This window comes from Phoxinus phoxinus, assembly GCF_949152265.1.
Source record: "Phoxinus phoxinus genome assembly, chromosome: 17".
Lineage (NCBI taxonomy): Eukaryota > Metazoa > Chordata > Actinopteri > Cypriniformes > Leuciscidae > Phoxinus > Phoxinus phoxinus.
The window spans coordinates 30,355,703-30,379,694 of NC_136892.1; the positions used below are offsets into that span (position 1 = coordinate 30,355,703).

Genomic DNA, 23,992 nt, shown 5'->3' on the forward strand with positions numbered 1-23,992 from the left:
TCATTGATTAATTAAATTGAATATCCCCAACACATTTAAAACACATTCAGTTTATTACAGAAATATACAGATGCATCACTGACAAATATGCATCAGATTAAAGTTTTTTAGTTTATGTTAAAACTGTAATCCAAATGGATGGACATTTTCTATGCAATTTAAATACATAATAACGTTAGGCTTAAATGTCTAGATTTATAGCAATAAAGAGAGTTATTTTCAGGCTACTTGCAGCATTCCAGCGGCACTGTTGTGCGCCATCTTCCAGAGGAACAAGGTCGATGTCACTGCTTCTATGAGGAGTAAAGAGCGTACAGACAGAGGCCTGCAGCGAACACACAACGACCAGAGACAAACTACAACATCAGAGGACACTTCAAACACTCACGTCTTCACTAGTGACCGTTAACCTACATCACCTCTGCACGCCTGAGACACAGACACACACACACACACACACGCTGCGAGGACAGGCTTTACGTTTGATTGACAGCTTTAGAGCGCGACGTCCAGGTTAAGGTCATGTTTGACCACGGTGTTTTGGTTTTACGAGGGGTTAATATTAGGGGAGATGCACACTGAGTGTGTTGAGTGACAGGTTGAAAAGAAGACGTCGAGGTGCTGACCGTGACATTCTTCAGTGTTAACCCTTGACGTCGCTCCACGGGGACATCACTTTGTATTTATGTTTTTGTAAGAAGTCTCTTCTGCTCACCAAGACTGCATTTACTTGATAAAAAAAATACAGTAATATTGTGAAATATTATTCATTTTAAAAAGCTGTTTTCTATGTGAATATATATTAAAATGTCATTTATTCCTGTGATCAAAGCTGACATTTCAGCATCATTACTTCTTCAGTGTCACATGATCCTTCAGAAATCATTATAATATGATGATTTGATGCTCAAGAAACAATTCTGATTATTATCAATGTTGAAAACTGTTGTGCCGCAGAATATTTTTGTGAAAACCATGAAATTTTTTTTTTCTGGAATTTAATTGAATGTTCAAAAGGACAGCATTGATTTGAAATAGAAAGCTTTTGTAACATTAGAAATGTCTTACTGTCACTTTTGATCAATTTTAACACTTTCTTGCTGAAATTAAATGTTAATTTCTTAAAATATATGTAAATAATTAACATTTTAAATATATTTATAAACAAAAATTGTATACCTAGTGTTAATATATATATATATATATATATATACACACACACACACATGCATACAAACCGCATACGCACGCACACACAGTACACACACACAGTACACACACTTTATATATAAACAGTAACCTATTCTGCAATAAAAAGACATGCAGTATTAACAACATGCAGTTTTAACATTTTAACTAATTTCATCAAGTGTTCTCGAGGCAAACGGTACTTTAGCTTCTTTAAAAACCTTGCAAGTGTAAAAAATCTCAACAGAACACGAAAACTAAATTAGATGAAAAGAATCTTTGAAGAAAAGTTTAATTTGGAGTCGATTATGATGAAGTCCTTGAATGTGTTTTGGAGAGGAGTCAAAGCACTTCTATTCAGTTAAAATCAAATATCTGCTCAACAGAGTCACATGCGAGACACTTCAGACACACAAGGTGAATTAAGATCTCAGTTATTAACCTTTGACTTTAGTTGTAATAAACCCAACAGAACATCTTAACCAGGCAGAACACGAAAAAATAACACATCATTTCTTCTATATTATTGTTTTGTTTTAACCTGCAATGACAATTGACCGTTCGCAAAGCCCCGCCCCCCTTAGTTACTGTCGCTATGTCCGACAAGCTACGCCAGGTAGACCAGGTTTATTAAACATATTAAACAAAGTCTCAACTTTCAAATTTGGTCATTTTTAAAAAGAAATTTAAACAATAAATACCGTTTTGTGGCTCTTTAATGTGTCTGACAGATCGTGAACCGATCATCTCTTCCTTCTAGTTCATTATTTATAGCATCAAATAAACATGAATGAACATCAGGAGGAATGTTGTTTTAACCGCGGAAAGGCGTCAGTACACTCCGCTTCTCAAGTTCAAATCCTCCCATGTTAATCTACTAACTATCCTGACTGCTTTGTCGGACAAAATGGCGGATGGCGAAGTATGATTGGTCAGATCACCTGTCAATCAAACTCCCTGCGAAGGGTCAATTACAAGCAAAGCATGAGAATGGATGGTAGCTCCGCCCACACTGAAATCTCATTGGTCCAAAACCTTGCTCTATAGCTGTATATATGAAATATTGACTTGACTAACTTATCATGGCAAGTTAGTAGTGTGTTGAAACTCGTGGTTATGGTAAGGCGGGACATTTCTTAAACAAACTCTAGCGCTTGACCAATCACAACACACTGCTCCAGCCGACAAATCAGAGCACAGTGTGCTTTTCAGAAGGAGGGGCTTCATCGAGACAGGAATTAAACCGAGCGTTACTGACAGACTGAGAAGAGAGGAGCCACAACAGTGACAAATATGAGAAAAATAATGAACATTCAAGCATTAAAACCTGTTCTAGTAGAGCACAAAAACTAAATCAAGACTTTGTAAAAGGGCATAATAGGTGTCCTCTATAATGGTGATTCTTTTTTTTAACCAAGACAGATTACCATTGTGTGTGTGTGTGAGAGAGAAAGAGACAGACAGACACTTAAGTTTTTTAAGCAGAGCAAGATTCAATGGTGTCCACACCCAACCCTTCCCACACACACACACACACACACACACACACACACACACACACACACACACACACACACACACACACACACACACTATGTGAAAACCTCTTACATAACAGAAGCGTAATGTGTCTGCTTAAGATAAAGCCTGATTGACAGGTCTGTCACTGATGGGAATCTCCACACTTCAAGCCAGTTTCTCTTTTTCCAGTTAAAGAGTTCAGTCTCAGCAGAAACCATTTTTAATCTGATACAAACTAAAATAAGACTGAGGAAGAGAAGCCTACAATGCAAATATGCTGATCAAAAAACAAATCCTTCCAAAATGTTCAGGGGGAACAACTAACAAATAAAAGATCCGCTGTGATAATGAAAGTTTCTCTGCATTTTGTCAAATGTAACATGCGGTTTACTCTGATTAAGTCTATAGTAACTCAGTAACTTTTACTTCACAGAATAGACACTAGATCTCCACCATGTATTTGGCTTTTTTAATTATTGCCATTTATGTTTATTTATTATTTATGTTTATTTATTAAAGGATAGCCTCTTGAGATGCAACATCTCATTTTCAAGAGGGTCCTATAAACATTTGATGATATATTTTTAGTTTTTGCAGGAAGCAGGACTTTTATTTTGACAGCGCTAAGAACTCTCAAAATAAAGTAACTATTATAATATATGACTTTATAATAAAATTAAATATTATTAATAGAAAGGCAAATGCTATACTTTCTCATGTTTATTTTGTCATCAGGTTTTCACATGATTAATTTATTTTAGTAAACATCAAGTTAAATTAATATAAATGTGTGTGTGTGTGTGTATATATATATATAAAATATTTTTATATATGTATTTTTAAATATTTTTTTATATATAAAATATATAATATATGAAACTAATATATTATACAGACTCATGCACAGTAAGATATTTCAAGCCTTATTTGTTATAATTTTGATGATTATGGCTTACAGCTTATGAAAACCCCAAATTCAAAATTAGAATATTGTGAAAAGGTTTTCATAAGCTGTAAGCCATAATCATCAAAATTATAATAAATAAAGGCTTGAAATATCTCACTTTGCATGTAATGAGTCTATATAATATATTAGTTTCACCTTTTAAGTTGAATTACTGAAATTAACTTTTGCACGACATTCACATTTTTCGAGTTTCACCTGTAGGCCTATATATAAATAAAAGTATGTATGCATGTATGTATGTGTATGTGTATGTGTATGTATATGTATATATATATATATTGATATTAATCAAATATAAATATCAAAATATGCTTTATATCAGCATTGGCCATCAAATAATAAGTTAATAATCAGTCGACCACTAATGTCTAGCACTCCTTTCACTCCACTAGATCTTCTCAAAGCATTCCCAAAATGATCTTCATTAACATCACTCTGACCCGCCACCTTAATGATGCCACCCCGCCTGTGATTAGGATTTCCGTTCCGTACAGTGCTATGCATAAGTTTAGACACCCATGCTAAAGTTGACTAAAAAGAGGAATAAAAAATCATCTTTTGGAAATTGAACTTAATGCCTTAATTTAAAAAAATAGGAAAAATCCAACCTTTAAGGACACCAATTTTCGTTGTGAATGAATAATGTATCGTAAATAAATAAATGTTCTTCCTTAAAATACAGGGTGCATAAGTTTGGACACCCCTATGTTAAACTCCCATAGAGGCAGGCAGATTTTTATTTTTAAAGGCCAGTTACTATATGGATCCAGGATACTCTGCATCCTGATAAAGTTCCCCTGGCCTCTGGAATTAAAATATCCCCACATCATCACATACCCTTCACCACACCTAGAGATTGGCATGGTTTTATTTCAGTTAGCCTAACAGCTGGTTTGATTTGCATTGAGAGATGATCTTATGGAAAGTACTCCATGCCAATCTCCAGGTATAGTGAAGAGTGTGTGATGATGTGGGGCTATTTTAATTCCAGAGGCCAGGGGAACTTTATCAGGATGCAGAGTCTCCTGGATCCATATAGTAACTGGCCTTTAAAAATAAAAATCTGCCTGCCTCTATGGGAGTTTAACATAGGGGTGTCCAAACTTATGCACCCTGTATTTTAAGGAAGAACATTTATTTATTTACGATACATTATTCATTCACAACGAAAATTGGTGTCCTTAAAGGTTGGATTTTTCCTATTTTTTTAAATTAAGGCATTAAGTTCAATTTCCAAAAGATGATTTTTTATTCCTCTTTTTAGTCAACTTTAGCATGGGTGTCTAAACTTATGCATAGCACTGTACGACGGAGAAACTTTGTAGATTAATGATGACTCAACCGAAGTGAGAGGAAGAGAACGTACTGTACAGTGTACAGCAGAATAAAGCAAATTAGTCACAGGGACAGGATTCCAGGCCAGGAGAAGATGGTTAGTTTGAATCCCGTGAGCGGGTTGATCCCACAAGCGGTGCAGAAGTCCGGTTTGTAAGTGGAAGGACAAGAGTGAGCGGACAGGGTTCAGAAGAGCTGCGTGGAGCTGGACCCGTTTGAGACACTGACCTGGACACTTGCCGCTTCCCCTCGGCTAGCAGCAGCACCGTCAGATCATCCTGGGGCGGATTGGACCGGCTACGGGTACGACAGGGACATGATACGTGAACAAGTGGATGTGAAGGAAGAAACAAGGTGGAAAGAACACAAGAAGACACGAGAACTGAAAGAAACAGGAAGAGCAGATGGAAAAGGAGGAGATGGAACAGTAAAATCTAAGACAAAAATGCAAGAATAAAATGATTGGGACAGTTATGAAATCTACATTAAAATACAAAATAAATAAAATAATACAATACAAAATGAAATCTACTTGGGATAAATACAAAAAATAACTAAATAAATAAAATGTTATAAGAGCTACAGGGTTTAAGGGCAGCAACTGAATGACATGGCATCTACATAATGCTACAAAAGCTGAAGAAACGTTGCAGTGAATATGAAAAGACAGGACGGTTTCCACAATGGAAGTGTCTTTAAAATAGATGCAACGGAGCACTTTGACTGCGAGTATGGCACGCAGAATTTTTTGAGGCAAAGGAATCTGCTTTCAAAAAAAATCAAATAATAATTATATATAATAATAATAATAATAATAATTCATTACATTTATATAGCTCTTTTCTGGACACTCAAAGCGCTTTACATAGAAGGGGGGAATCTCCTCAACCACCACCAATGTGCAGCTCCACCTGGATGATGCGACGGCAGCCATATTGCGCCAAAACGCCCACCACACACCAGCTTACTGGTGGAGAGGAGACTGAGATGAAGCCAATCAGTATATATAGGAGGATGATTAGGAGGCCATGATGGACAGAGGCCACTGGGCATATTTTGTCCAGGACGCCGGGGTTACACCCCTACTCTTTCGAAAGACATCCTGGGATTTTTAATGACCACAGAGAGTCAGGACCTCGGTTTAACGTCTCATCCGAAGGACGGCGCTCTTTTGGCAGTATAGTGTCCCAGTCACTACACTGGGGCGTTAGGACCCGCACAGACCACAGGGTGAGCGCTTCCTGCTGGCCACACTAACACCTCTCCCAGCAGCAACCTGGTTTTCTCAGGAGGTCTCCCATCCAGGTACTAACCAGTCTCAGCCCCGCTTAGCTTCAGTGGGAAACCAGTCTTGGGCTACAGGGTGATATGGCTGCTGGATATATATATATATAGCTCACCAAGGCTGCATTTATTTGATGAATAATACAGTAAAAACTCTAAAATTGTGAAATATTATTACAATTTAAAATAGCTGTTTTCTATTTGAATGCAAGTTAAAATGTAATTTATTCCTGCGATCAAAGTTGAATTTTCAGCATCATTACTCCAGTCTTCAGTGTCACATGATCCTTCAGAAATCATTCTAATATGATGATTTTCTGCTCAAGAAACATTTCTGATTATTATTAATGTTGAAAACAGTTGTGCTTCAGATTTTTGTGGAAACCGTTATACTTGTTTTTTTCTTCTGGAGTCTTTGATGAAATTTAAAAGAGCAGAATTTATTTGAAAAATAATCTTTTTACGGTCTCTACGGTCACTTTTGATCATATAATGTAAATGAATTATTCAAATGATGCTGAATAAAAGTATTAATATCTTTCTTTCACAAAAAAATAAAAAATAACTGGTACATGCACACAAAGATCTGAGACCTGAGGATTTGTGAGTTTACATGGATACACACATGCAAACACACACAGACTCTAATGAACCTTTCATTAGTTGACTGGCTCCTAATAAATCTAAACTGCTTTCCTGCAAGATTCTGATAACAAAATATGCTGCATTTCATAAATGTGACTGCAAAGATTCAGCAAACTAATCTCGAGAGCGAGAGAGAAAGAAAAGGCAAGAACTGATGCCAACAAACAACATGACCGCAGGGTCCTCTCTGGCAGAAGCAAAGCATTGTGGGTGGCCAACACCAGCAATAACAGGCTGAAAAGCCTTCAGTTAGAGAGAGAGAGAGAGAGAGAGAGAGAGAGAGAGAGAGAGAGAGAGAGAGAGAGAGAGAGAGAGAGAGATGTGGGAAGAGAATAGTCTTGTGTAGTGAGGTGAACAGTGACTCGCACACACTCTCTAAATTTGAACCCAGAAAAGATTTATTCTCTAGATTGTCTTTACTCCTACTTCTACCTTTTGTAGTCAAAGTCCAAGTAAAACATGCAAACACAATGCAAAGGTGCTGTGGGCGGTGTTCTAGAGCGCTGCAGGGATGAGGTTTTTATGGGGTTTTTTTTAGCACTTCCGGGTCCATCGCCCCGAACTTAATAGGTTTTTGTTTAAATGTCTAAAATAAGGTCTGTGGTGGATAGGGAATAGAGATGCACCATACAGGTGAAACTGGACAAATTAGAATATGGTGCAAAAGTTCATTTATTTCAGTAATTCAACTTAAAAGGTGAAACTAATATATTATATAGACTCATTACATGCAAAGTGAGATATTTCAAGCCTTTATTTGTTATAATTGTGATGATTATGGCTTGCAGCTTATGAAAATCTTTTCACAATATTCTAATTTTGAATTTGGGGTTTTCATAAAGCTGTAAGCCATAATCAAAGTTATAACAAATAAAGGCTTGAAATATCTCACTTTGCATGTAATAAGTCTATATAATATATTAGTTTCACCTTTTAAGTTGAATTACTGAAATAAATGAACTTTAACACGATATTCAATTTTTTTCACCTGTATATCGGCCACCATATCGGTATCGGCTCGATAGTAACCTTTGGCTGATATATTAAAGCTGATAAATAATGGATTATTTCCTTCAGCTGAGACACTTCAGATGCGCACTGTTCGCCGTGATGGTTTTGAATTGCTTGAAATATGATTGGAATCTTTCTTTGAAAAGGAAGATACAGTTAAAGGTACAATATGCAATATTTTCTGCCGCTAGAGGGCGCTACATTCCAAACAACAACAGCGTAGCTTGATGACGATGTGAAGGAGCGTGGAATCATGGGAGCTGTCGTTTTTAAATCGATTCCTAATTTCAATTCCAATCAGGCAAAAATTAAATAGAAAATAACTGATAACATTCAATAAATTATTGAAATATAAACTGTTTTAGGTATTCAGGTACAGAAACTGACATAACACTGCACTTTATAAAAAAATACACATTACAAATATCGGCGAGAACAGCGAGTGAATTTTCTCGATGTATTTTGTTGTCTGATTTACGTTATTATAGAGACGGAGAGCCGCACGGATCCAATATACAGTTACACATCCCTTTTCTTTGTGTTTACATTCACTTAAAACATAACCCAGTGTTTACGAGGATATTTTGACATTTTTTTTGTGTGTATTTATCCATTTAAGTGTAAAAAGACGTGGAAGAGAACTTCAATATCGCGCACTATTCAGTATGAGAGGAGCGCACGCCGCTTTGAATGCGTTTCTCGCGCTTGAATGGTTTAAAATGACATTAAAATCACGTTTTCTGTGCGTGTGCTTTGGATGTGTGTGCAGCACACGGCGTCATATTAAACTGCACACAAAGGAATCAACATTAATTTTATAACAAACATCCGATTCCCGAACCCATTTTTGATTCCCAATCCTCCTCACTAGTTCACTTTTACAGCCTTGTTGTGTCTATAATCTCACTCTTGCAAACTATTCTAACTCAAACTTTCAGGGAAATCGTTTTTTTAATTATAAACTGAAAGAGTTGTCACATGAATCCGGAGGTCACGTGACCGCGGTGTAGTTCGCTTATAGCCTTCGTTTGGCTTTATACTTCTGCCGATTGTACTTAGGCTTCAAAACCACCAGTGCATTCTGGGCCGACGGGAATCTGGGCGCCTTTATTCACAAATAAACCATCTATTCTGTTCCACACGCCCTGTCAAAGCAAAACCCTCAGTACTGTATAAACGTCCTTGAATGCGGCGGCACCACAAAGCACACATGAGAAACGTCCACGGAAGAAATCCAGTCGGACTGGGTTCCACACACAAGGACATCAGACCGATGACAACGAGAGCTTTTCTTTGCATTAACAAAGCCATGAATAATAGAAGGGTTTTGCATGCTTTCACCCTCTGCTTTCTCCTTTTCTTCCGCACAAGTTTAGACCAAAATATTTTCTTTTTCTGCAGTTTCTTAGCAACAGCAAATTACAACAGAGAACTGTTCCGATGAGGTCAAAGTCAAAGCGTAAAAGCAGAAAGGTGGAAGTGGTTTTATGGATTAACAGTGAAGATTATGAGTAAAGAACATGCAGATACTCCAAACACAACACAAACACACACCGGCTGACGCTCATTACATTCGACTCGGACACGTGTGGAAAGTGTGAGCTGGTGTGTTTTCTGCTTTTGTGAGTCTAACATCAGCGCTCAGCGTTTGCGCTAAACAACTGGACGAGAGTCTGACGGTAACTTAAGGAGAAGTTCATGCCGTGTTTTGAGACTGAGTGACTCACCGGCGGTCATTTCTGCGGCGGCGAAACAGTTTTTTAGTGTGTGCGATCTCAGCTTCATTAGGCAGAGGAGGAAAAACCTGCAGACAGAGAGAGAACACACCAGAACACACGTCAGAAATGCAACAACAGAGTGAATCACACACAAAATAAATATAATAAATAAAAAAAGGGAGATTTTGTTGATTTATTTTAAAATAATTCATATTTTTATAATTGCAATATTATTTTCATGATAATTATGCACATTTTCCCATAAACTCATCTAGACATTTAATTTGTTCTCATTATTTACAATGGTGCTTTTCATAACTGTTATATAACAATTTAATAATATAACAATTGTATACAATAAATGCAACAAGGATGGAATATTTTGTATTTCTTAATATTTTTATTTAAATAATATTTATATGTCCGCATTTATGTGCATATATACATTTATATACACATTTACACACATATATATATATAGAATATCATATAATACACACGCAATAATTGCATATACATATGTTTATATACTGTACATGTGTACGATATACATACATATACAGTACATACATATATCCTTGTTCTATTTGTACAAAATAGCTTATAACATTAAAGTAATGACATGTCAATTGTCAAATATGACCCATTACTTGACATCTGCGCAGTTCAATTCAATCAAATACAGATGTTTAGACTCAAGTCCCACCCTTCATTATTCATAATATTGTTTCACATGAAAATACGATCATTTAGTGCATGTGACTTCAGAGGTCAGTGTGTTCTGCTGTATGAACATTATCTACAAACACAAGAGAACCACAACATCTACAGTACCATAAACTGAAGATAAGATAAAGTTTGAACAAGATTTCTCTTGGGTACTGCAGGAGGTTAAAACGCCAAAGTTTATCGGCCAGATCTGGGAAACAAGCACTGGTGCATGATGGGAAATAAAACCCTAAACTCTGACAACCTTCCATTTCACAGCATAATGGAACATTCTTGAGCTCTGAGCTGCTGCTGCAGTAGTAGCAACACACACACACACACACACACACACACACACACACACACACACACACACACACACACACACACACACACACACACACACACACACACACACACACACACACACACACACACACACACACACACACACACACACACACACACACACACACACACACACACACACACACACACACACACACACACACACACACACACACACACACACACACACACACACACACACACACACACACACACACACACACCTCTGGGTTTCTGTTTCTAACCCTTCTAAGTCTCTGAAGCCAAAACCACTGTATGCTGATTGGCTGCCTCTGATTGGACACAGATGTGGCAGGAGATTAGTGTAATTGGCTGCTTTTCCTTGTCGGCTTGGTAATAAGGGCTTCTAACGCTTAACCCCGCCTCCACACAGAAACACAGCCAAAGTCGGACACAGAGAGTCGCCAGCCATCACGTTTATTACAAAAAACAACCCAAACTTAAGAAAATAAACCTCCGGATGCATTCATAATGATAAATATACTGCGTCAAAGCCCTGGCTGGACCTTCCCCGACCCCATACTGAAGCAAAAACCTCTGAAAACTCATTCAGAAATGAAAACGGTCATCATTGACTCTCTCAAGTGGTTTTCAACCTGTATGACTGACTTTCTTCATGAGAAACACAAACAGTGAATGTTTGAAGAATATTCTGGCCTCTCTTTTACATAAAGGCCAGTCTACTTGACTATAAGGAAGGGCTATTGCAATAAATAACTTGACATGCAAATGCAAATGAACATTTCTAAAATCCCATGCACTTAAAAACTTTATACAAGCCGAAAAAATCCCATTTCATCATGATAATTATGCACATTTTGACTGAAATTTCTGTACTGTAATGTAATTTAATTTGTTATATTATTTTCAACATGATTTTCAAAACTGTAACATAATAATATTTGTAAAAAAATAAATAAATAAAAATGTTGTATAGCAAATACAACTATTATGCTTTTTTTTTTTTTTAAGTTGGGAATAATTAAGATTTTTTTAAAGTCTCTTCTGCTCACCAAGGCTGTGTTTATTTGATAAGTTAAAACAGTAATATTGTAAAATAATATTATAATTCAAAATAACATGATTTCTAAGTGAATTTGTAATTTATTCCCGTGATCAAAGCTGAAATTTCAGCATCATTACTCTCTTCAGTGTCACATGATCCTTCAGAAATGATTTCGAAAACATAAAAAAAAAACTTTTGATTGACAGTGTATATATTTTGTCTCATATTTTGATATGATATATAACTTGACAGCTGAGCAATGATTACAATCCAATCGAATACACATGGCTAAAAACAAGACCCGCCTCACATTATTCATAACATGTTTCCCATCGAAACTCCTGAATTCAGAGGAGAATTGGATATGATGAGTGTTCAGATGTGGCTCAGATGTCCATATTTGAAAGTGGCCAATATCAGATACCTAAAAGTCTCATCTAATAAGCGTTTTGCTGTTTACATGCAAGCAACGAGATCTGATCTGTGCCAGATGTCTGTGGAAAACAACCGAACACAGAAATGTGAACGCAGACGTAGAGACAACGGAAAGACTTGTGAGGTTACGACTGTCATTTTGGGTTTCGCCCCATCAGGATCCATCAAATCATGAGGAACTTCCTCCGTGGCTGAGTGTGTGTGTGTGTGTGTGTGTGTGTGTGTGCTACTGTTGCTGTCCTGCAGGATGTCACAAGTTGGACGTCTCCGCTGTAATGTTCTCCAGATGATAATCGCAACCACACGAAACACATTCAGACTTCAAAGCGCCTAAATATGTCAATATTTACACAAGCGTGAAACGAAGGAAAGCGAGGCACGAGTTTTCGTTCGACATGATTAAAGTCCTCAATTATTATTCTTGCGCACAAAAAAACTTGTTATAATTCTTTAAAGGAAGCGCAAAGAAATCAGGTTTTGTTTGAACATACACCGAGACGTATTTTAAAACACATACAGCCAAAAATGTAAGCATCCGAACAAGTATGTGCTGAATAATTATTGCAGAATAAAGGCCAGCAGGGAGGAGACCTTTTGTTTATTTTAAATAAGGGTTCGTTGTTTTTTTTAAAATGTTAAACAATACGACTGAGTGTGTATGTCCTGTGCACGGCGGCTGACAGATCAAAGCCAGTGACACACACACGCGCGGTTGGGCAAGTCCCCGCTGAGTGTGACCTTTGACCCCCGGGCTGCAGGACTGTTGGTCAGTGCAGATGTGACTAGAGAGGGCGGGAAGGGAAACGTATGCATACCGCCACATTCCAGAGGTCAAAGGTCACAACGGAATCCATGTTCACAGAGTGACTTACAAGGACTCCTCCCACTCTGACCTGATTGGTCGTAATGATGATGATGTAACCGTGAGAACTCTGTCAATCAAATGTCTACTCTTCCCATACCATGTACATACCAGGATATTACATTGACTACAGTACTTTGAGTATACCGTATATACTCGAATATAAGACGAGGTTTTTGTCCTAAAAATAGGCTGAAAAATGGGGGGTCGTCTTATATTCGCGATATAGACAACATCACGGGGGAAAGGGAGAAAGAACGAATGAATATGAAATAGTGAATGAAACGCGACCCATTAAGACAAAACCAGCTTTCACTTCCAAGATGTTAATCTGCACAAAAATCCTGATAATCGAGCCGTCGTCTGATGAAATCAAATACACATAAGATAAAGACAATATCTGTGCTGTGATTTCAGCTATACTTGCATGTAAAATTAGAGAAGCAACATAATATCTGTGTTTAACTGAATTAAAACGCTGCTCCTCTCTGCCGCGCGAGACGCAGAGAGAGAGAGAGAGAGAGAGAGAGAGAGAGAGAGAGAGAGAGAGAGAGAGAGAGAGAGAGAGAGAGAGAGAAAGCATATTAACTGTACACACTCACACAGTGCAGCTGACACACACATACAGTACAGTGTGTGTGTGTGTGTGTGTGTGTGTGTGTGTGCGCGTGTAAGAGGCCTGAAGGTGGAGGTGAGCGAGCGCGTGCTGGAAGAGAGAGAATGAATTATCAGTGTAATTTTCAAATAAAAAAATGTTTCTGTTGAAAACCAGATTTTTTTCCACAAAAATCTCTTTTTGTCCCAAAAATAAGTCTGGAAAATGGGGGGGGTCGTCTTATATTCAGGTATATACGGTACTTGATACTTAATGAGTATATATATATATATATATATAAAACATATCTAGTATATACCTATAATATATATTTGGATTAAAACTATACACACATACATGCACAAAAAAATAAAATAAAAATAAATATATATATATATATAAATAATTTAATTTAAATTAAGACATAAATGAAGACATCGAAATGATTTATCATATAAATATAACTATCTATAACTATATATATATATATATATATATATACACATACAATGAAATATGATTGGAAAGTAAAAAATGTATCAGTAAAAAAAAAAAATTACGTAAAACAATATCTAACACGAACCACAAAAATCTACAAAGCTATAAACTATAACTTGGCAAATTGTCTAACTAACAAACTGAAAACACACACACAAAAAAAAAAAAGAGCGACACGTTTCACTTTCACTTGGAGCTTCAGTTCTATAATGAGACAGTTCAAAAGTCTTTGTATGTATTTCATTCGACTTTTTGACAAGCTATATTTTAATTATTTCCATTAGCCAAGTATTAATGTTGTCTTATTGTTCTGTTGCTTTATATTGTAATGTACAGCACTTTGGAACTACGGTGGTAGCCTATAAGGTGCTATATAAATAAATAAATAAATAAATAAATAAATAAACGAAACAAACGAAGTATAACACACAAAAAGTCTTGGAGTCAGGGTTCATATTGGACAGGGTGTGTATGATGACGCTAGAATCATCAGTGCTAACGAGATTGACCCGCACAACGACACAGCTCAACACACACTCATCCAAGAACATGAACTCTCCCCGCCACAGATGATATTAGAGGGTTAAGGAATTGAAAACGCTGTGTATTAAGACATTAACCTGAAGCGAGTGAAGACGTCTCCCATCGGAGGACGCTGACGAACCGTGACGAGAGAATATTACATCCTCTGATTTAAACAGTCCGAGCGGAACAAATTTCAGAAAGATTATCCAGTGAGGCTCTACAGGTCTTTAATATTACACTCCGGCAGCTTTTAAACCCTGAAATTGAATGTGGAATTGGAAACGGGGAACATCTGCAAATAATTTAAACTGCTGATTTCAAATAATTCATAGAAAAGTGCTTTTACTTGAACCCACTTGGTATTTAAACTAGTCCATGCATTTTCTAGACACCAACCAAGAACCATGTTTACAGTATCTAGCTTATTTCCTGCTCTGTGATTGGCTGTTTGTTTGATCTAATCTCTGAGGGCAATAGAGTGCATTAGTCCCCGCCCCCCTTTTCAGCAGCATTGGTTCCAAAAGTATTTTTTCCATAAATGTTTTCCCCATAGGTCCTTTAAAGAGATAGTTCGGAGGAAAATCAACACCCCCCCCAGAAGCTTAAAGGGTTAGTTCACCCAAAAATGAAAATAATGTCATTAATGACTCACCCTCATGTCGTTCTAAGCCCGTAAGACCTCCGTTCATCTTCGGGACACAGTTTAAGATATTTTAGATTTAGTCCGAGAGCTTTCTGTCCCTCCATTGAAAATGTATGTACGGTATACTGTCCATGTCCATAAAGGTAATATAAACATCATCAAAGTAGTCCATGTGACATCAGTGGGTTAGTTAGAAGTTTTTGAAGCATCGAAAATACTTTTTGGTCCAAAAATAACAAAATAAGACTTTATTCAGCATTGTATTCTCTCCCGGGTCTGTTGTGAATCCTTCACAGTGACGCTGCTGGCGTAAGACGCTGATGACGTGTTATCTGGTGCGCCCGAGCTTCATTTATAGACTGAGGGAAACGCACGCTGTAAAAGTGTCTCATCCGCGACATGCACATTTACGCACCATTAAAAAAATGATATCCACGCAAACAATGTAGAATAGCTTGAATATAGCGTGCGTCTCCCTCAGACTGTAAACGAAGCTCGGGCGCACCAGATAACACGTCATCAGCGTCTTCCGTCAGCAGCGTCACTGTGGAGTCCTGAACGCAGATTCACAACAGACCCGGAAGAGAATACAATGCTGAATAAATCTTATTTTGTGTTATTTTTGGACCAAAAAGTATTTTCGATGCTTCAAAAACTTCTAACTAACCCACTGATGTCACATGGACTACTTTGATGATGTTTATATTACCTTTATGGACATGGACAGTATACTGTATATACAGTTTCAATGGACGGACAGAAAGCTCTCGGACTAAATCTAAAATATCTTAAACTGTGTTCCGAAGATGAACGGAGGCACGGGCTTAGAACGACATGAGGGCGAGTCATTAATGACATTATTTTCATTTTTGGGTGAACTAACCCTTTAAGTTCGAGCTTATTTAGAGATATCAGCCGAATGGTTTAGTGCAGGCGCTAACGGATCCAAGGTTGTATCTGGTAAATTACCGCACTAATAACGCCCGGAACGGTACCAAACTTCTACAGTATTACAAATAGGTTCTGTACTCATAAAACGAGGCATTGGAAAGTTTGTAAGTACATCAGGAGTTTATTTAAATAACACTTGTCTGACGCCTTATGCTACCGCTAACCCGGACGTCGAGGTCACTTCCGTGATTTGGGAAAAGCCTGTAAAAGTCCTGGCAGAAAGCGATGCATAAGGGCCCTAGGCTGAAATTACTCCGAACCATCCCTTTAACCCTCTGGAGACGAATTGGGCGGTACCGCCCAAAATGGCATACTTTTACAAATGTGCAATTATCTTCAAAACTATTAATGATAGAGAGGTGCGGTCTTTTTTGCCGTCTTCCTCAGATTCCGCTGAAAACAGTGATGAAAACGAAAACCGTTTGTATTATTCACACGCTTCGCTGTTGCGCAATACCACTGCATAAAAAGGCCAATGAAATCGATGTTGTTAGGCAAATTCCACCAATGGAAAAATTGCCGCTGGGAGGATTTTTTTTTTTACCCAATCAGAGGAAGGTTACCATGACGTATTCTAGCCAATCAGAGGACTCTGTAGCCTTCAACATGTACAAACAAACAGCGTCATGTGGACGGAGAATGAGACAGATAGCGAACGGAGCGGAGTATTACAGAGCGCACAGAGATCTATATAAGAGAGAGACAGAATAACTTAAATAGCATTGTTATTGTATTGTTTTAGCACTGTTATGATGGCTAGCAGTAAGATTTACGGCAGAACAAGCTCTGGAACAGTTAGTGGAAAGTAAATCTGCCAGGTTGTGAGTGTGTCTGTTCTTCAGAGCAAGCAGGTCTCATTTAGTTCTGAGCAGACCGCTTTTTCACGCCTGGGACTGTTTGTAAAAAAAGTTCCTTATTTCATTGTTCTTAACACATTTGATTGAACAATTACAAATGTCTGTCAAGCAAAGGGTTTGACAAATATTTTTTTGGTTCAAAAACTGTTCACTATTGTTGTGTGAGGGGTGATTTTCAGTAATAAATGACAAAAATCAAATTTTAGTTTTTGAAATTCTCTCGATTATTGTAAATTTTTCACTCATACTTCCTTTATAAACACATTACATGCATGCTTATGTTAGCTTAGGGTCTTCTGAATCCATAGATACCAAACACATGGTGTTCCATCTCCATTACATATGGTTTATAAGCCCAAATGTAAAAATAGAGAAAACGGACCAAAAAGGGCTTAGTCCCCAAAGGGTTAAAATAGTCTTTGTTAAAGAGTTATTAAAGCCATAAACTATGATTTGAAATCACAACACTACAAACTTTGTATTTTTGTCTGATTTTCAAAAACGTTTTCCCTTCAAATCAAAGGCACAACACTGTGTGCTTAACGGCTTTACTGAGAGAAAAACTACAGTCCCATGAAGCATTGCGAACAGCATCATTGAATTAAAACCAAGGTGAAATATAAAATTACTCGTATACAAATGTTGATTACATCTATAAAAACAATATATTTAAGTTTACTGCAAAACTTGCAGATATATTACATCATTCACAGTGCTTCATAAGAGTGGGCGGAGCTAAAGAGCTATTTTGCTTGTTTCGACTCTCTGATTGGTAGAATTTTCAGTAGAGCATCATGGGTAATGTAGTTTATCACCAGGAATTACACTGTTAAACACGATTATTTTAAAACTAAGTTGAAATAATGTGGGCTGACGGCTTCAGCAAAAGCAAATACCATCGATTAACAATCTCGTAGCTCACTGTACGGCTGTCTTTAAAAGTTATTGTTCAAGGTACATTTTTGCATATTCAAGTTTTTACTTACGGAACCCGACTTTTGAAATCTATACGGAGGGTTTGTTCACACTGCAAAAAAATAAATAATCTTATTTGGCACTGTTATTTTAGCTTTAATTAATTCCTTTTTATCAATTTTTTGTAATTTTGTTATGTGCTTTTGTCATTTTATTCGTTTTTTTTTTTTTTGTTTTTTTTTATAAATATTACTATTTAGGTTAAATAGATTTTTTATTTCAGTATTAGTTTTAGTTTTTATTTATTTCCAGTAAATAATTTTACTGCTTCAACAAACTTATTTCAGTTTATTGCAGAAACAACATTTAAAATTTGTGTTTAGTTTAAGTTTTTCAACTAATATATAATTTTATTTCAGCTTTATTTCAATTAGCAGAAATGTTTTTATAGTTTAGTTAACGATAATGATCCTGATTTGTCAAAACAGAAACTTAAAATTTCAAGCATTTTCTGTTGCAATTCAGACAACAAAGAAATAAAAGGATATAATGCACGGAACGGATACACCAAAAATATCTGCTATTCGCCGGCTGCCCGAACAAAGCCGTCCCGTCCCGTGTGGGATGTGTTGGTATGAGCCTGTGACTCTAAACTTAGCGTTCGCTGGACAGAGACGGTTCTTTGTTAGCATCACTATTGCAGGATGACTGAAGCCGTCACCTCTGGTATTAACGTGACCCTTTTCCTGTTCACGAGTCGGTGTCACGACATTCCGGATAATGATGCGGAATTCCAAGAGGGAAAGTGACACAGGAATTCCTGCACCGATAGCGGGGTGGAATGAGGAAGACAATGAACCATCAGTCAAAGTGCCGAACACTTGGCATACGACCATGACCAGAGAGAGAGACAATCGAAGTATATTAACTGTACACACTCGCACAGTGCAGCTGACACACACATACAGTAAACAATGAAAAGTTTTCCAAAGAGAGAGAAAAGGAGGGAATGAGAAACAGGGTTCCCACACCTTTTGACCAATGAATGTCCGCGACTTTTCCAATCTTTCATGATTACTGGTCAGAGTTGTCATCGTTAATCTATTAATTAATTGAAATCTAGCTGAAATTAAAATATTTTTTTTTTATAAATATTAGATGAAAAATTTTAACTTATTTTATTGATTTTAATTAGTTGCAAAGACAACATTTCTAATTTTCGTTTAAGTTGAAGTACTAAAATGAATAAGAATAACTGCAAACCAAATAGAATTAGAAAAACAGAATATAATAAATAGAAAACAGAATTTTAAAAATAATTTTAAAATGTCAAAAGCACATAAAATTACTTAAACTATCATGTAACCCCATAATGTGTGAGACACACACTAAATAAATAATTGGCACACCAGGGAGTTATGCGGTTGCTGGGGTATTCCGGGTGGTTTCCAGAATGTTGCTATATGGTTGCTAGTCTGTTCTGGCGGTAACCAGGGAGTTGCTATGCGATTGCTAGGCTGTTCATCTTGATCATAAATACTATGCATTTGTTAAGCTGTTCTGCTTGGTTACTAGGGAGTTGCTATGCGATTGCTAGGCTGTTCTGCTTGGTCACTAGGGAGTTGCTATGCAGTTGCGAGGCTGTTCTGTTTGGTCACCAGGGAGATGCAATGCAGTTGCTAGGCTGTTCTTCATGATGACCAGGGAGTTGCTATGATGTTGCTAGGCTGTTCTGTTTGGTCACCAGGGAGTTGCAATGCAGTTGCCAGGCTGTTCTGCTTGGTCACCAGGGAGTTGCTATGATGTTGCTAGGCTGTTCTTCATGGTGACCAGGGAGTTGCTATGAGGTTAATTGGGCATTGAGGTTAATCACAAATACAATGCATTTGTTAAGTTGTTCTGCTTGGTCACCATGTAAATGCTATATGGATGGTAGTCTGTTCTGGTTGGTCACCAGGGAGTTGCTATGAGGTTACTAGGCTGTTCTGGTTTGTCACCAGGCAGTTTCTAAGCTGTTCTGGATGTTTACCATGGAGTTGCTATGCAGTTGCTATAGGGAACAGTTGCTTAGTAACAGCACACAAACGCAGTAGGACGACACACGATAGTACTATGTGATAGCACTAGTGCTGCACTAAGAAGACACTGTAAATATGTCTCTTTTATCACTAAAAATAGCTGTATTTCATCTTTAAAGCACCAAGGTTTTATAACACGACACGTCATACAGTCGCTAGCATCCACTAGCATCCACCCACAAATTCCACAACTCCCACCAGACGATTCCGCATCCAAGCTTCCCTCATTGACCTCCTCGTTCCAGCGTTACGACAGAGAGAGAGCGAGAGAGCAGGTATGATCTGTGTGTCGTCGGGTTGACAATCACAGGAAAGGGAGGGTGTGTGTGTGTGTGTGTGTGTGTGTGTGTGTGTGTGTGAGTGAGAGCTGCCGGGGTCTCGCTCTCTCTCTCTGCTCCTGTCGAGCTGCACGTAGATCAGGGCGAGCGAGCGCTCAGTGTCTGGCCGCCACAGGCCTTTTGTTCTGCAGGAACTAGACATGTCTATAGTGTCTGACCCATCACAGACGGACCGCTGATCACACACACACACACACACACACACACTGTAGATGCATACGAGTCAAAACATATGGTGCAAAAAAACAAAGCAAGAAATAAATACATTGACTGAGAATACAGACTGAGATGACACACATGCGGAGATTGATCAATGTTAATCATTAGTTTGTTTACGAATGCATTAACTAACACTGAAACCTTATTGTAAAGCGTTACTGATTTAATGATGCTTAAAAGTGCAGTTAACGCACAGACACAGACACACACACACACACACACACACACACGCAGACACAGACAAGCACAGACAGATACACACACAAGCGTGCGCAGACACACACGGGCGCGCAGCCGCAGACACACACACGCAGACAAACACACGTGCTCACAGACACACACACACACACACACACACAAAGACACGCGCACAGTCACAGACACACACACACACACGCTATAGATATAAATTACAATAAATACTATAAAAACAATATTTATTGTTTTCATGAATCATTTTACATACATTAGTTAACATGAAATATCAATGAATAAAACTTTTACAGAATTTATTCATCTAGTGTTAATTTCAAGTCAAAAAGTGCATACATATTAGTTCAAATTAGTTTATATTATTTAACTGATATAAACGTACAATGAACAATTGTATTTTTATTAACTAACATTGACAAAGATTAATAAATGCTTTATGTGCGTTGCACATTGTTAGTTTATGTTAACTAATGCATTAACTAATGAGACTATAATAAAGTGCTATCTTAATTAACTAACTTCTGGGTTAAAGTACAGTTAAGTAAACAATCACACACACACACACACACACACACACACACACACACACACACACACACGCACACGGAAACAGACAGACTGACTCTGACCTTATTGGAAACGGAGCTAATTTTGTGGGAATAACGGGAAGAGTGAACGTGATAAAACACACACACACACACACACACACACACACACACACACACACACACACACACACACACACACACACACACACACACACACACACACACACACACACACACACACACACACACACACACACACGGCATCACTTCCTTCAGCTCTGTATTAAAGACAATTAAAGTTTACAATGCACAGAAACATCCGCTCACAATGACACACACACACACACACACACACACTAACACTTATATACACCCACACACACACACACACACACACACTAACACTTATATACACACACAAACACAATATAAACACACCAGGCAAACATTGTGTGTGTGTGTATATAAGTGTTAGTGTGTGTGTGTGTGTGTGTGTGTGTGTGTGTGTGTGTGTGTGTGTGTGTGTGTATTAGTGTGTGCCAGTGCCACAAGGCATTTGTATCTGGCAGATATTGTTGATCAGGTGACAAACAATGAATAGAGCAACACTTCAAAACCACTTGCGTGACACACAACACACAAGATATCAGTGAGGTCATGGATTAGAGATTACTGAATAAATAATTATTTCACACACGACTCTGACAGGTGAAGATTCTTAAACTCATAATAAACATCTGTCAGTCATGACTCATGTCTGTAAAAGCTCTGTTTTGATTGGCTGACATCTGTGTTTCTCACACTGTTTATGGACTGTGATGATGATTCTTCATTATAATTATTATAAGAAATTATAGTTAAGTACGTATATATGCATGTCATTTTCACTACCATTCAAAAGTTTGGGCTCAGTACATTTAACATCGTTCTCTTCTGACTCTGCCGTTGGAGGAAACAGGAACACAAACGATATTTTCTGGTTTGTCATGTGGCTCTTCAGAAGTTTACTCCACTAGAACTTTAACATCCAACAACGTTCACCCAGTAAACAAACACAATCACAGAGAACAAGGAGAAAGACGAGTAAGAACAATGGCTGGCATCACACACACTCCACCCTGTCAACCAGCGCCACGTAACAGACACACACACACACACGTCTGTGCCCGCAGGCGACCTCTGACCTGCCAGATCCCGCTGGCTGGACAGACAGGTGCAGGGAGAAAGAAAGAAAGAAAGAAAGAAAGAAAGAAAGAAAGAAAGAAAGAAAGAAAGAAAGAAAGAAAGAAAGAAAGAAAGAAAGAAAGAAAGAAAGAAAGAAAGAAAGAAAGAAAGCAAGCTCCAGGGTGGTTTATTAGTGATGTCATCATGACAGCACTAGATGGCGTCGACGAACCATTTTTATTTTAGATTTTGTTCTCATATCAATTTGAAACTTTTAGTAATTTTTCTGTTTGTTTTTGTCATTTTTATTATAGTTATTTTTTAAATACATCTAGATTTATTGTTAACGTAAAAATACGAACATTAAAATCCAGATAGTACTGATCATCCTTCATTTATAATTCATGCGCTGTCATGTTCATACATTTATAAACTGCTGTAGCCACTTCATGATCTCACACACTATTCGAGAAGAACAGTATTAACACACACACACACACTATTCGAGAAGAACAGTATTAACACACACACACACACTATTCGAGAAGAACAGTATTAACACACACACACACACTATTCGAGAAGAACAGTATTAACACACACACACACACACACTATTCGAGAAGAACAGTATTAACACACACACACACACTATTCGAGAAGAACAGTATGAAAACACACACTATTCGAGATTAACATTATTAACACACACACACACTATTCGAGATGAACATTATTAACACACACACACACTATTCGAGAAGAACAGTATTTACACACACACACACACTATTCGAGAAGAACAGTATTAACACACACACACACTATTCGAGAAGAACAGTATTAACACACACTATTCGAGATGAACAGTATTAACACACACACACACTATTTGAGAAGAACAGTATTAACACACACACACACACACACACTATTCGAGATGAACAGTATTAACACACACACACACTATTCGAGATGAACAGTATTAAAGGGGGGGTACAATGGTGTTTCATATATTCAGAGTTGTTTACAGTGTTAAAGAGATGGATTCTCATGCTAATAATGGCCAAAGTTTGAAAAGTTATTTTGAACGAATAACAGAGAATTTCTGTGCTGAAAATCATACTTCCGGGTTGCAACACGTTTCGGCTGGTTTTTTTCTATCGTAGATCTAATGACGTAGACCAGAGTGGAACTCCTTATATGAGCATTGCTCTCGGAAAAGCGCGTTCACGCACACGTCGACCAGAGGAGAGAAAGACCGCGCTCATCGACGCGTTACTACCGGAAATCATCATCTGCAGCGCTAAATAGGAATGGTTGATGTCAAGAATGTCTCCAAAAAAGTGTGTTTTGGGATGTGAGGGAAAGTTTACCTTGTTCAGCTTCCCAAAGAACC

At 37.6% G+C, this 23,992-nt stretch overlaps 1 protein-coding gene across 1 annotated transcript in view; it reads right to left on the reverse strand.

Moving 5' to 3' along the window:
- ctif (CBP80/20-dependent translation initiation factor) overlaps positions 1-23,992 on the reverse strand; it is a 70,624-nt gene that overhangs the window by 20,499 nt on the left and 26,133 nt on the right. The window contains exon 8 of the mRNA XM_079584980.1: positions 9,679-9,755. Within this exon, the coding sequence (XP_079441106.1) occupies positions 9,679-9,755 (77 nt within the window). The remainder of the gene's footprint in view (positions 1-9,678; positions 9,756-23,992) is intronic.